The following is a 13913-nucleotide window of genomic DNA, read 5'->3' on the forward strand; positions in this document are numbered from 1 at the left end:
AAGGTTCGCAAAGACTATGCAAATCTGGAATTATTTCGTGGGAACCTTGAGCTCTCTCTCTCTGTGTCTCGAAGCAGAGCACGAAGAAGATTTGCATTTCAGAAGAATTTTCTAGAGATAAATGCTAGAAATCTTGAAAGAGGAGCTATTCGCAAAGGCCACTCTAGTGCCCAATATGTTATTGATGGAATTCTCTCAAGCAACTCTCTTCCACCAGTAAAACTCCCCGTATGCAATGTGGGTGCGGATGAAGAATATCCTGAGCCAGATAGTGATTTTGACTTTTTAAGCGATGATGAAAAAGATCAAGATGATGAAGAAATTCAGCAAGAAGAAGAGAAATTTGTTAATGAAGCCAGTACTGAGATTGAAAATCTTGGATCCAGTGCTAAAGTATGAAGAGTATTTTGAATAAGATGCTACTGTTAAGCATTCTTGATTTCCTTTCTTTATTTCAACATATTTTGAGCCTTCGCATATTTGTTTGTTTCAAGGAAGATAATACATTGTTGTTTTAATTTCCATACTTGCCTCTTATTATGTTCCTTGTAAGAAACAATCGTGCGAATTTATCAGTGGTTTGTTTAATTTACTTAGGAGGTCTTATTTTTCCTTCCTATGTAAAGGTCTTATCTTGCCTCATTTTTTGCGGCGAAATCTCAGGAAGTCTTTGTATTTTAGTACATCGACCCATTGATGTCGTCTTATCTTTTTCGCTCGTATTATTTCCTCTTCAGGTTTGTCGCATAAATATCACAAGTCTTAATACTCGTTTGAGTTATAAGTATTGTGACATTTACGAGTTTTGACACAATTCATCTCCCTAATGGAGGGTGTCGTCCTTATCTTCCCCTCCGATTTCCCCTTCAAGGAAGCTTACCTCTATCGGGTTAAGATTATGGCTCTTCTCATCCGGTTTTTAAACAACCAGTTGATTTCACAATCTCGCATACACTACCTATAGGGTTTATGGCAGCAAGATCGCACCCTAAGTGGGGTATCTTCGGACCGAGTGCATCATAGTCAGGACTTTTCAAGAGTGAAGAGGTACACTCCAGACGTCCCGGGCACTCTTGACTCAACCGTGTACCTCGGCGCCCTGATCGAGTTTCTGCACTCCTTGGGAGAGCCTTTCTCACCTTAGGCTCTTAATCTAAGATTTATATCTTAGACTGAAATATTAAGGTATCTCTCCCGGATGGGCATTATCGTTTAATTATTACCCCAAATCTCCACAACTCAAGTTCCGGGGTCGGTGTAGCCTTCCCTTGAGTCATGCCTTCTAGGTATTTCTGATTATGACGTGCGATAGGTCTTACTATATTGCCTCTTGCATATGAGCGAACTTGGGTGCACGCCACATTCGGATTCCTAGCCAATATGATAATAAATATCATTTTTTGCAGCCTTTATCAAAGTCTTACTTTTCTTTTTATAGAATTTCTTAACTTTCGAGCGAAATATTCGCATTACAAACTTGTTCCAAAATATGAACTTTCAGGCTATTAATTGTTTATTCATGCGAATTGACTCGCAGGTGGCTATGGATAATATTTTTTCAAGAATTGCCTATTCCAAGGGCGATCTAGTTTACGACCTGTATTTCGTCCTTCAGGATCCATTAATTCATAGGCTCCCTCTCCAACTATTCTTTTTATTATATAAGGTCCATCCCAGCTTTTCTCCAATTTTCCATCTTTTCCTCTTTGATATACTGGAACTTCGCGCATAACTAATTCGCATGGTTCAAATGCTCTTATTTTAACCCGCTTGTTTTATTCTCGAGCTAGTCTTTTTTGATAGTTTTCCATGTGCTGGAAAGCGACTTCTCTTACTTCCTCCAAATCATCCAACTTTGTTAAAATCAAGTCCGCACTTAAATTCTTTTCCCAAACTTCTCTCTTTGTCGTAGGGATGATCACTTCTGCTGGTAGCACTTCCTCTACTCCATATGTCAGACAGAAGGGAGACATTCCGGTTGCTTCTCTTCTTGTAGTTCTGTAAGCCCATACTACATTATGTACTTGTTCGCACCATCCTTTATTGTCCCCTTCTAACTTTTTCTTCAGGTTGTCTACGATTTTTTTTTGTAGCTTCTACTTGTCCATTACTCTGAGGATATAAAGGAGTAGATTTTCCACTTTAAATTTTGAACGCATTGAGAAGCATTGTTATATTCTCGCCTTCAAACTGCTTCCCATTATCAGACACCAATTATGCAGGAATGCCAAATCGGCATATAATATTTTTAAAAATGAATGTGAAGATGTCTTTATCGCGGATATATTGAACTGCTTTTACTTCTGCCCATTTAGTGAAATAATCTGTTGCGACAATTAGGAACCTTTTTTGTCCCGTTCCTGGTATAAATGGTCCAACAATATCTATTCCCCATTTTCCAAAGGGCCACACATTTGTTGATGTATTAAGCATAGCCCCAGGTGCATGTATCTTCTTACCATGACGTTGACATTCTTCGCATCTTATCGAAACTTGTTTTGCATCTTCATGCATATATGGCCAGTAATAGCCCTGTATTTTTGCTCTGTATCCGAGTGATCTTCCTCCACTATGGTTGCCAGCATCGCCATAGTGTAATGCTTTTAGAATTTCGATTCCTTCCTTTCGCGTAAGACATCTGAGCGAAGGTCCAAGGAATGACCTTCTATAAAAAACACCATCCCTTAATTCATAATTTGTCGCACGACTTTTTAATTTGTGTGCTTCTAATCTTTTCTTCGGCAATTCCCATTTCTCTAAATAAGAGTGTATCTCAGTTCTCCAATATTTCTCGTCGCTCACATTTTTTGCTTGTGTATCGTCTATGATCATCACATCTGTTTGCACTTCTACACCCTTTTCTATAGATGGTAATAATAGTGTTTGTATTTTTATATCCCTTGCGACCGGATCTACTAACATTGATGGTATGAACGCCAATGCATCTGCGAGTCTATTATCTTTTCTCCCTATATGTCTCCAACTTATTTTTGGAATTTGCATTGCTAAATCCATAACCAATCTCTTATATTTTTGCAAAAATGGTTCATTAGTACTATATGTGCCTTCTATCTGACGAATTACCAGCTGAGAATCACTAGTTATTCGCGCATCTTCAATCTTCATTTCAATTGCTAATCTTAGTGCGTGAACGACTGCTTCATTTTCAGTTTCATTATTTGTGGATGCGAAGTCCAATCTGAATGAGTAAGCTATTCTCGCTCCCGTTGGTGAAATGAATACAATACCAATCCCATTACCTTCTCCATTGGAGGATCCATCCACCAAAATCTCCCATCTGTTTGGATTTCGCTCAGTCAATAAATCATTAGGATTTCCATGTTCTTCATCCACCTCCATCATTTCTTCTACATATTCATCTTCTTCTATTGGAAATTCTGCAAAAAACTCTGCGATAACTTGAGATTTTGGTGAAGATAAAATTTCATAACCAATCTCATAGTTTCCTAATTGTGCATTCCACCTCTCTATTCTTCTGACCTCTTTGAATTCTTCATTGTATTTTCAATTGGTACTCTTGTTAATACTTTAATTTTGTGAGCTTGAAAATAGATGCAAAGCTTGAATGATGCATATACCAGTGCGAGAATCATCTTTTCGATTTTTGAATAATTTTTTTTTCTGCGGAGTTATATGTTTTGCTTATGTAATATATCGGTTTTTCTACACCTTCCTCTGATCGTAACAGTACTGCACTTAATGCATGAGATGTTGATGCTAGATACAATAACAATGCTTCTCCCTGCTTCGCCTTTTGCATAATGGATAAATTTACCAAAGAATCTTTTATGCTCTGTCATGCTTCGTTGCACTCCTTTGTCCATTCAAATTTGGTTCCCTTCTTTAGCATATTGAAAAAGTGTTTGCATTTTTCCGAAGATCTTGCAATGAATCTTCCTAATGATGCTATCAATCCATTTAAATTTTGAACATCTTTGACTGTCGCAGGTGGTGGCATGTCTCTAATCGCCTGTACCTTCTCCGGATCAACTTGTATTCCGTCCTTGGATATAATATAGCCTAAGAATTTTCCTGATGATACACCAATTATACATTTTTATGGGTTTACTTTAATATTGAATGTTCGCATCTGTTCAAATATTGCTCGCAAATCATCAACGTGATCTTTCGCCTATTTTATTTTAATTAGCATATCATCTACATAGACCTCCAATGTTTTATGTATCCATTTTTCGAACACTTTCTGCACCATTCTTTGATAAGTCGCACCAGCATTCTTCAATCCAAACGGCATTTTCGTGTAACAATATAAACCTCCTAGTGCGAAGAAAGCGGTGTGTTTTTTATCTTCTTCTGCCAAAGGAATTTGATTATAGCCTTTATACCCATCTAACATTGTGACTCTATCACTCCTTGATGCGGATTCCACCATTTGAGGTATATCGGGTAAAGGGAAGCTGTCTTTAGGGCATACTTTGTTTAAATCTGTAAAATCTATGCAAATCCTAATTCCTTTGTTCTTTTTAGGTACCACCACCATATTTGCTATCCATTCTGGATATTTTGCCTCCCTTATAATTCCCGCATCTAACATCTTTTGTAGTTCTGCTTCTATTTTAGGATGATAATCAGTCGCAATTTTCCTTATCCTTTGCTTGAACGGCTTTACATTCTTCTTAATGTCTAATTTATGACATGCAACGGACAGATCTAATCCAGGCATTTCTTCCATACTCCATGCGAAAGTATCATTATATTCTCGCAGAATGCTTATTGTTTTTTCCTCTTCTTCTTTATCCATTTTAGCTCCAATTCTTAATATTTTCGGTTCTTCTTCAATTCCTATATTTATCTCTTTTGTTGGTTCTGCTGCGGTAAAATTCACTTTTGGCTCTCTTATAGGTGTTTGTTCCTTAATTTCTTTACTTCATCCACCTTCCTCCGCTGGTTCTTCGCCTGGTATTCCTTTTCCTTCTGTCTCTCTTATCATGTATATTCGAAATTCCTCCTCTTTCCTTTGTTCTTTGGATTTTCTTCGATCCTTTCGTTTTTTGGATCGTCCTTCATAATTTCGCACATCTATTTGATTACAAGTATTCACAACCTTAATGTCTCCTCTGATTTCACCTATATCGCTTGGAATTGGAAACCTGATGCATTGATGGAACGTTGACGCTACCGCCTTTAATCCATGTACCCATGGTCTTCCCAACAACATGTTGTATGGTGACTCAATGTAAATCACACATAGTGTTATCTTTGTTTCAACCTCTCCCAGTAATATTCGCGTCACGATTTCTCCCTTTGTCTTTGTAACTGCTCTATTGAATCCATGAACATTATAGGCTGTAGGTTTCATTTCTGGATCTTTATATCCCATTGCTTTGAATGTGCGATAAAATAATATATCAACTGCACTTCATGTATCTATCAATGTATTATCAATCGCCCACCCTTCAAATGTCCTCTGGTTTGCAATAATGTTTTGTCGCTCGACTGTGACCGTAATTACCAATGGATCTGCTCGCTGTAAGTTTTCCTCTGGAATTTCATTTGCCGAAAATGAAATCTTTACCTTTTCCCAATCTTGTAATGGTAATTCTTTCTCTACCGCTTTCACCTTCTTGCCTTCGTAATTTCTTTTATGAATTCTCCCGGTTATCGTCGCTTGAAAATCTGCCTCAGAAATTGATACTTTAGTTATGTTATTATACTGTATATCTCTGCCTCTTTCTTGAATTAATTCGACTCTTGTTGTCTTCATGAATCCCTTATGAATTTCAGATCTATTAACAGGAATTAACATCTAGAGCTGTTTGTAGCGCCAAAAATGTAGTTGTAAGATTTCTTACAACTATATTTCACTATAACTGATTCAATCTCTAGGTGATCATCATGAATTCTTGTTTTATTAACTAAAGATTAAGAATGTTTACAAGAATGATTCAAGTATTACAACAATTCTACTTGAAACCTAAGCTCACTTTCTCTCTCTTCCTATTTCCTTTTCAAGAGTTGTCCTAGAATCCTCCTAGAAACAATGACCTCTCCCCTTTATATAGAATGTTACATAGTGGATGACAGCTAAGAAACCCATTATTTTCGGGATCACTATGCGACACATTCGCTCATATACAATCGCTCATATTCGCATAGTGTACCTTCTCGCACAGTTCTTCACACTTTACTCGTGACTTTGTTGACATCATCTGGTGCGTCATCTCAACTTTGTTGTGTGCGATGTTGTTCGCTTAAGTTATATTCTTTATTTCGCTTGATTACCAATGTGTGTGATATTTAACTCATATAGTCCTGACATACGATTTGGGGAGAATCATTATGTATCTTCAAAAGTGAAAGTCGCAAAAAAACGAAGCAATAACTATATAGAATGTCCAAAAATCTAAAATTAAGAAATATTAATATTTTCATTGTATTATTTATGGTTTTCACTGTTTTCAATTTATGGTTTTCATTGTTTTCAAAAGAGAAGGAAAAAAAAACTAAGTATGGATTTTCAAAAGAGATGAAAAAACAACTAAGTATGGAACTTGAGGAATTGGCTTAGGTTCTGGATGTTTTTCAAGAAAAGCGCAAATAAGAATAGCGTTTAGCGCTATTAAGAATAGCGCCAAACGCTATTAAGAATTGCGTTTCATTCCTAACTATTAGATCTGTAACGGCTCCTTCTAATCAACGACTCACAAAAAAACGCCATTAACAATAGCGTTTCAACGGCTATTTTTTTGAATTCGAAATTTTCCCTATAAGTTGATCACTTCTCAGCTCAGACCAAAACCTTTCAATCTCTAGATTTTTCTCCATCTTCTCTAGATTTTTCTCCATCTTCTTAAAATTCATTGCAATTCAGACTTTTTTTTAACCATGGCAAAATATCTTACACCCGAAGATGTTGCAATCACCAAAGCTTGGATAAGCATTACACTTGATGGTGTTGCCGGAGTTGATCAAAAATTAAACCAGTTTTGGGAGCGGGTATTCGATACCTATGTAAGCATCTTTGGGAATAAAAATGACAGAACTGTTCCTAAGTTGCAAAATAGATTTGGTACCTTGAAAAAAGATGTCAAAAAATGGGTTGGAATCTTAAGAAATTTGCATCGAAACAATGCAAACGGATGCGGAATTGATGATCTTGTAAGTTTTATTAAGATTTCTTAATGTATATCATTTTATTTTATTGAAGGATTTCTAACTTGGGGTTTTGTTTGTTTTTTATAGGAGAGAAAAGCTAGATTGGAATATAGTAAGGTTAGCAAGTGAAAACCTTTTCAAAATGAAGAGGTGTACCGACTTTTCAAATCCCATGTTCTCGGATTCAATCCCGAAGAAATTGGTCCTACTCAAAATGTGGAAGATGAATCAGATGCTCCTAGTGTTAATGCTTCAACAAGTAGTGCTCCCGCAAGAAGCGACCCAAGATGGCATGAAGAGGATGGCCCTCGTCGACCAACGGGAAATATGGCTCAACAAAGGGAAGCTTCAGAGCTATCGTCCATCAACGACGGAACCGAGCGTATTTTGAAACATTTTAGTGAAGAGAATGCAAAGAAGATGGCAAGATTGGATGGACAAGAAGAATATTTATTAACTATTGCGGAGACAAAAAAGAAATCTGTGGATTTGGCTTTGGAGAAACATGAACTCGAAGTGTTGGATGTGGTGGTTGAGACCTTGCCGGAATGGAAGCAGCAATTTATGTTGGATAAACAAAATAAGATTTTGAAAAAACATGGTTATCCTCCTAGAACACTTGGTTATCCTAGCACTAGCAATGATCGTCATTTCAATATATGAAACCATGTAGCTTATGGAACTATGTAGCTTCAATTATGTTTTTTTTTTCAATTTGATGTAGTTGAAGTATATTTAGTTTCAATCAATTTTATCTTCTTTTTGATTTGATTTGATTCAATATATGAAACCAAAAAACGAGTTTGTTCAAGAGGAAAAAATGAGAGACTAAAAAAAAAAAAACTAAGTATAGGATTGGAGAAGTCGAGTGGCTCCTGGATGTTTTTTGTGGTTAGCGCAATTAAGATTGGCGTTTGGCGCAAATAATAATGGCGCTGAAAAACGCTGTTGTTAACAGCGCTGAACGCCATTCTTTTTAGCGCTTGACTTACGCTATTTTGATTAGCGTTCAACGCCATTCATATTGGAGTTTCTTGTCCTTTACTGCGTCAATCTTATTGGCGTTCAGCGCTATTCTTATTGGCGTTTAGATGGATTCCACGGACCCTTCCACCAAACCATGGAACGTTGCTTGGATTTTCTGTGGAAAACCCCAACTTGGACCATCTGGAGAGATAGGTGTTTCAAATCTTCCAAGGAAAAGTGTTGAATGCTGTCTCTACAACAACTTATGCGCTGAAGCTTGCAGAAGAGACAATCCAGTCTAGGACTAGTGAAATGCTTCCTCCTACAGCACAAGCTTCATTTACTCAGCAAACATATATGAATCTGCCAGATAATTGTATGATGTTATATTGTGATGCTTCATACAGGAAAAACTTTACTGATATTGGCATTGGCATTTATCTTATTGCACAGGGAACTATAGAGGCTGCAAAACAATTGTAGGGATAGCTAGAGATCCAGAAGAAGCTGAGTGTTGTGCAATTCTTGAAGCGACTAAGTGGGAAAGAAGCCTGGATTTCGATAAAATCTGCATCTATAGTGATGCCAAAAATCATGTTTCTTATTTACGAAATAAAGCTAACCAGGTTAGCTGGTTTAGTAGTTCTATCTTAGATGATAGCCTTTTTATTCTGAACAATTTCTCTTTTCATGAAGTTAGACATATCAGTAGAAATTCTGTCTTTTTATCATTAGGTTCAGAAGTTCTGAAGAATGGAAGGATACTCTGTGCCTCCATTCCTAGTTCAGTTGTAAACTTCTTTTTTGCTTAATCTACTTAATTTTTCTAGCAAGAAAAAAAAAAACCCTGTGAATTTTAAAGTTAAGAGTGTCGATTAACAGGTACTTAAACAAAATATCCAACCATTTTCTCCAACTTGTTCTGTATATAAACTTGACACTCAGAATTCCTATTACAGAAGTAGCCCACTGCCAATTTAGCTTGCTAGCAACTGTAATTTCATAAAATGGATACACGAAACATAACTTGCAAGTGTTTCACAACATCAACCAGAATTTTTCAATAACTTACAAACAAAAAAATGTGACATTTTGTAAACACTGTCAATGCTGCAGGGAGAGCTTTTTCTTCCGTATCAAAGAGCACAAAAATTTCCGGTGTTCGTGAACCATTCACCCCTGATAGAAATAACATGGGTTTGCATCCTTCAACGTGTGTCAACATATGCACACAAGAACAGGTTCGCATACAGAGGAGTTTCTTCTGGATCCTGCAAAGGAAACTGTGACGTAGCTTAACGAAGAAAAGTATGAATGGAATGCTCACGGGATAGATCATAAAGAACAGTAAATGCATCAAATACAGCTTATATCATAGATCCTCCATGTGTAAGGTAGCAACTGTAGGAGCTGAATTTATTTGGAATCAAAGTAATGGAAGACAAAATCTTATAAATCCCTCATACTTGTTTGTCAGAGTGGCATCTTATAAATGCATCACAACTCCATGAAGTTCAGTTCAACAGCATGTGACAGAAATCCAAAATCTTATCTTAAAAAATCTAATTTAGCTTTCAGTTCAACAGCATTTGATCAATACAACAAAATCTAAACTAGGCAATATGCATATAGTAATTCAATAGTCATGTATTGTTCAATACACTTGCCCATCTATTTGTAACCAGACGGTAGCAAATTTATTGTTTCTTAAGGTAATATTTTACAAAAATGGCTTGTATGGTTGGATGAAAGCAGCTCAAGCATTCTTACAGGACCTTAGAAGATTTTTTTTTAGAGAAATAGGTAGTGAGTTAAATGGCAATTGAAATTACACCTATACCTTTCATTGGATCAGACGCACTAACAGATGGCTTCAATGAAAAGGAGATTTTCACTGAAACGCAGTTATAAACTTATTAGCTATAAACCCGAACACATAAACAATAAATAAATAGTGAATCGTAAAAATTCAAAATACACATACCACATGAATCAATCAATGGCTGCTAAGCTTCATCGATTGAATCTTACAAATCGCTCAACAATAGCTTTCCCATTAATACAATTAACTTTACCGATTCCGCTCATACCAATAATACAGATCAGTGCATACATCATTTTGTTTCTTCCTTCTCTTCTTTCTGGTCTTCTGATTCTTCAGCAACAACCCAAACAGCTTTGATTCATTACTGATTTTTCTTCCAACACCAATTCTTCCATATTGGTATGTTAGTTGATCCTGTTTTAGTATTTGGACCAACCAATAGCTTTGATCTTTGCTCTATCTACTCATCGATTTGAACTTTGGATCACAAATCTGTCTCAAGATTTGTGTTTCCAAAGGAACTCTCCCTCAATACTTTTCTTTTTATAGGTAGGGTTAGGGTATTAGGGCTTAATGTGGGTTTATATTTAACATTTATCATGTGGATAAGGGCTGGATAGAGTCATGACTCACTGTTTGACAAGGTGACAAATGGATCTGTGATACAGAACTGCCTCAGTTTTGAAAACTAAAACTTGCATGTCTCAAATTGAGTTTGTGAAATCAAAAACTGTGAATTGTAGTTTGTGGAAATGTCAATGCCATTGCCCTCAGATGAAAAAGTTGACCCATTGGCAACCGTAAATCTGTAAAACTTACTGACAAGGCTAGACAAGCTAATATACCACGCGTTGATTTTGTACATTGGCAATACAAAATCATTTCCCACAGCATGTCTTAATTGTTCGATTGTTTCGCAAGATAAACTAGAATTTTAAGATCACTTGGCAAACAAAAAACGTGTTTCATTTTGTAACTAACTAGTAAAAGTGTGCAGAACCCAATAAGATTCTTTTGATTTTTCTTAAGTGTTCTTGTAGTACAAAGACAGCAACCCCCAGGGTATAAATTGTATCTAACTAGGAAATTTTTGTAGAAGCTGCCATCTAAAGTCACCAATGAAATTCATAAAGACATCTTTCTTTTGCTTCAAATCGTCAACTCGTAAGCTTTACTCATCAGATGCCCCAGTTACTCCCAATTCCTGCAAAAATAGAGAATGACAGAGGTCAGGTTAATAAAAAAAAACAGCAATAATATAAAGAACACAGGGCCGTAAGAAAAAAATTCCGTGCATTTCTAGTCAGCCCTGAAATTTGACAGGAGTCTGAAGAGGAAAATTTTATTTTCGAGGACAGTATCCTCAAATTGGCAATGAGGTGTGGGACTATCAAGTGTGGGACAAAAGTAGTCTTATATCATTCTAACAGAATGTTTGAGAAATAAAAGTAGAGTTGCTTACCAATGTGCAATTCTCGAGAGCACAAAACATCTTAAGAGGACAGTGAGTTTCCCTATGTTCATGGTTTAAGGTGTACTTCCAGAATCCATAAACCCCAGACCATGTCATGAGCCTTTCTGAGTGTATCTACCCTGTATACTATGAACAGAACATGTAATAGAAATGATAAGACAGACCTCTTTAACGACAGGAAGCTCAGCGGACTTTTCACCTTGGTTGGGATCAATATGGAAGGCAGATGTTCATGAATAATGATCTCTGCGGGACAACCATGAAGAGCTGCAAATGTCGGTGGGCCACGAGTTATTGCTCCAACAACTGTGCGTCTAAAAGCTTCATAAAAGGCAACAGTAGAGTTCACCATTTCAAACCCTGTTCCTCTGTGAGAAAATTCAGCAGAAATCTCCATCTAATTTGGAGGTCTCATATGAGGCAAACATGTTCTTCATTTCCTCGGCTCTTCCAAGTCCTTTTGACTCATTTCTTCAGTCTCCAGACACCACAACAAGGTACACTAAGTAATACAGTTATGTGCCCCGCACAATCAAGTCTTGCCATTGAGAATAGTATTGACTTGGAACGGTCTTTTGACGCACCACTGTGCCACTAAAAATCAGGGTCAGAGTTTATCAGTAATTGTATAGTACTAGTATAGTGCAAATACGAAATGGTGTGAATGAAAAAGTCATACATGTGTTCTTTGTTCTGAGTATCACTATAAAGAAGCTCCTCAATCTCTGGGTGAAAAGCAGTGAATCTCTTATTCTCCTCAGTAGTACATGTCCATATCAGCTCCAGATGAGCCAATGTTCAACTTGGGGTCAGACTATCCCGTGTACTGCTCGAGTACTTCAAGCCTAGAGATCCACCTACAACAAATTCCCTTTTCATTCTTGAAGGGAGCTCGAAGAAGGATAAAATTGCAGCTCCTGCTGAGTATGTTCACCTGATGTTTGGCTCACATCCATTCCTTATCCTCCCGAGCTTGTTTATCCCACTGGTCTATCCAGTTGAACGACTAAGATTGTTTTAGCAACACCCCGATGGCATCAAAGCAGTGATGTTTCCTCTACAAGATAATAACACCATAGTTCATACAAGTAAGGTTATTGTCTTACTGACCAACAAATCCATACAAGAAAATCTAATCTTACTGGTCAAAATATACATACCACAATCGAATGGCTGCTGAAACTTTATTGATACATTTTCCAAAGACTGCAACAGCAGCCTTTTCCTGTGAAATAGTTAACTTTTTCTAGTCCCTCATACCAATTATACAGATCAGTGCTTTCTGGTCTTTAAAGTTGCAAAGACATGGACTTGCATTACTTTCAGAATCAGGTTCAGCTGAAAACAAAGCACATCCTCGAAGTTCAGTTCAACAGCATGTGACAGAAGTCCAAAGTCTAATCTTAAAAAATCCAAGATTTCCCTTGCAGTTCAACAGCATATGATCAATACAACAAAATCTATACTTATGAGGTGAAGAAGTCTAGAGGGGTCTAAACAAACTTCAATACTTGTAGGAACTGAGTTGATATATATTACCAAACATTCTACATGCACCAATCGCTGTCATTAAATCTAAACTAGTCATCTGCATATGGTAATCCAAATAGTCATGTAGCAAATTTATTGTTTCTTAGGCTTAGGACCTCAACATTAAAAGATTTTTTTTAAGCAGCGAGTTAAATGGCAATTGAATTACATCTATACCTTAAACCATTGCATTTATCGGTACACCGGATCAGACACACCAATCGATGGATTACCAGAAAGGGAGATTTTAACTGAAACACAGTTATAAACTTATTAGCAATAAACCCAAACACATAAACAAAAAATAAATAGTGAATCGTAACAATTCAAAATATACATACCACTGGAATCAATGGCTGCTTAAATGTTAACTCGTCTAACAGCAACCTCTTCCCGTTAGCTGCTTTTCCGAGTCCGCGCATACCAATTATACAAATCAGTGACATGATTTCTTTTTTCTTCCGAGTCTTCAGCAGCAACCCAAACAGCTTTGATTTATTACTAACTTTGCTTCCTTCCATATCGTTGTGTTAGTTGATTTTGTTTTAGTATCTGGATCTACTGATTTCTCACATCTGTGAACTTTGGATCATCAACTCTCTCTCAAGGGTTATGCTTCAAAGTGAACTCTCCCTCGATCCTTTTCTTTTTATAGGTAGGGTTAGGGTATTAGGGCTAAATGTGGATTTATATTTACCATCTATCATGTGGATAAGGGCAGGATAGAGTCATGACTCACTGTTTGACAGGTTGGATATTGGATCTGTAAGTGCCTCAGTTTTGAAAACTAGGACTTACATGTCTCAAAATGAGTTTGAGAAATCAAAACTGTGAATTTGAAGTTGGTGGAATGCCATTGCCCTCAGATGAATAAGTTGGCTAAAATTTACATTCTGATATCCAAATTCAAATTAAACAGAAACTTGAACCCTTTTTTTTCCTACTTGTATGGTGTGCATAAACTTGACAAACTGGATTCGG

General features: G+C 36.7%; 1 protein-coding gene and 2 long non-coding RNA genes across 7 annotated transcripts; 1 reads left to right on the top strand and 2 right to left on the bottom strand.

Annotated features, from left to right (window-relative positions):
- Positions 1-6867: 6867 nt before the first annotated feature.
- On the top strand, positions 6868-7800 carry LOC113359365. Its single transcript, XM_026603014.1, has 2 exons — positions 6868-7140; positions 7288-7800. Exons 1-2 carry the CDS (start codon positions 6868-6870, stop codon positions 7798-7800), a joined length of 786 nt encoding a protein of 261 aa, XP_026458799.1.
- A 1178-nt stretch (positions 7801-8978) lies between these two features.
- Positions 8979-10462, bottom strand: LOC113314655. Its single transcript, XR_003342541.1, has 3 exons — positions 10088-10462; positions 9944-9997; positions 8979-9374 (listed from the first exon to the last, which is right to left on the bottom strand). It is a non-coding gene; the product is annotated as an uncharacterized LOC113314655 (long non-coding RNA).
- Positions 10463-10872: 410 nt separating this feature from the next.
- LOC113314666 lies at positions 10873-13539 on the bottom strand. Of its 5 annotated transcripts, none has more exons than XR_003342554.1 (7): positions 13274-13539; positions 13110-13183; positions 12563-12740; positions 12337-12459; positions 12082-12259; positions 11391-11996; positions 10873-11132 (listed from the first exon to the last, which is right to left on the bottom strand). It is a non-coding gene; the product is annotated as an uncharacterized LOC113314666 (long non-coding RNA). The 5 variants fall into 5 exon arrangements; XR_003342566.1 differs by having other exon boundaries at positions 11391-11521; positions 11602-11996; positions 12082-12459; XR_003342572.1 differs by having other exon boundaries at positions 11391-11528; positions 11602-11996; positions 12082-12459.
- Positions 13540-13913: the final 374 nt, after the last annotated feature.

The sequence above is a fragment of the Papaver somniferum genome, chromosome 1 (assembly GCF_003573695.1).
Source record: "Papaver somniferum cultivar HN1 chromosome 1, ASM357369v1, whole genome shotgun sequence".
NCBI lineage: Eukaryota > Viridiplantae > Streptophyta > Magnoliopsida > Ranunculales > Papaveraceae > Papaver > Papaver somniferum.

Coding starts and splice junctions, on each gene's coding strand:
- LOC113359365 (XM_026603014.1), top strand. CDS start 6,868: ATGGCAAAATATCTTACACCCGAAGATGTTGCAATCACCAAAGCTTGG. Junction 7,141..7,287: donor GATGCGGAATTGATGATCTT/GTAAGTTTTATT, acceptor CAAAATGAAGAG/GTGTACCGACTTTTCAAATC.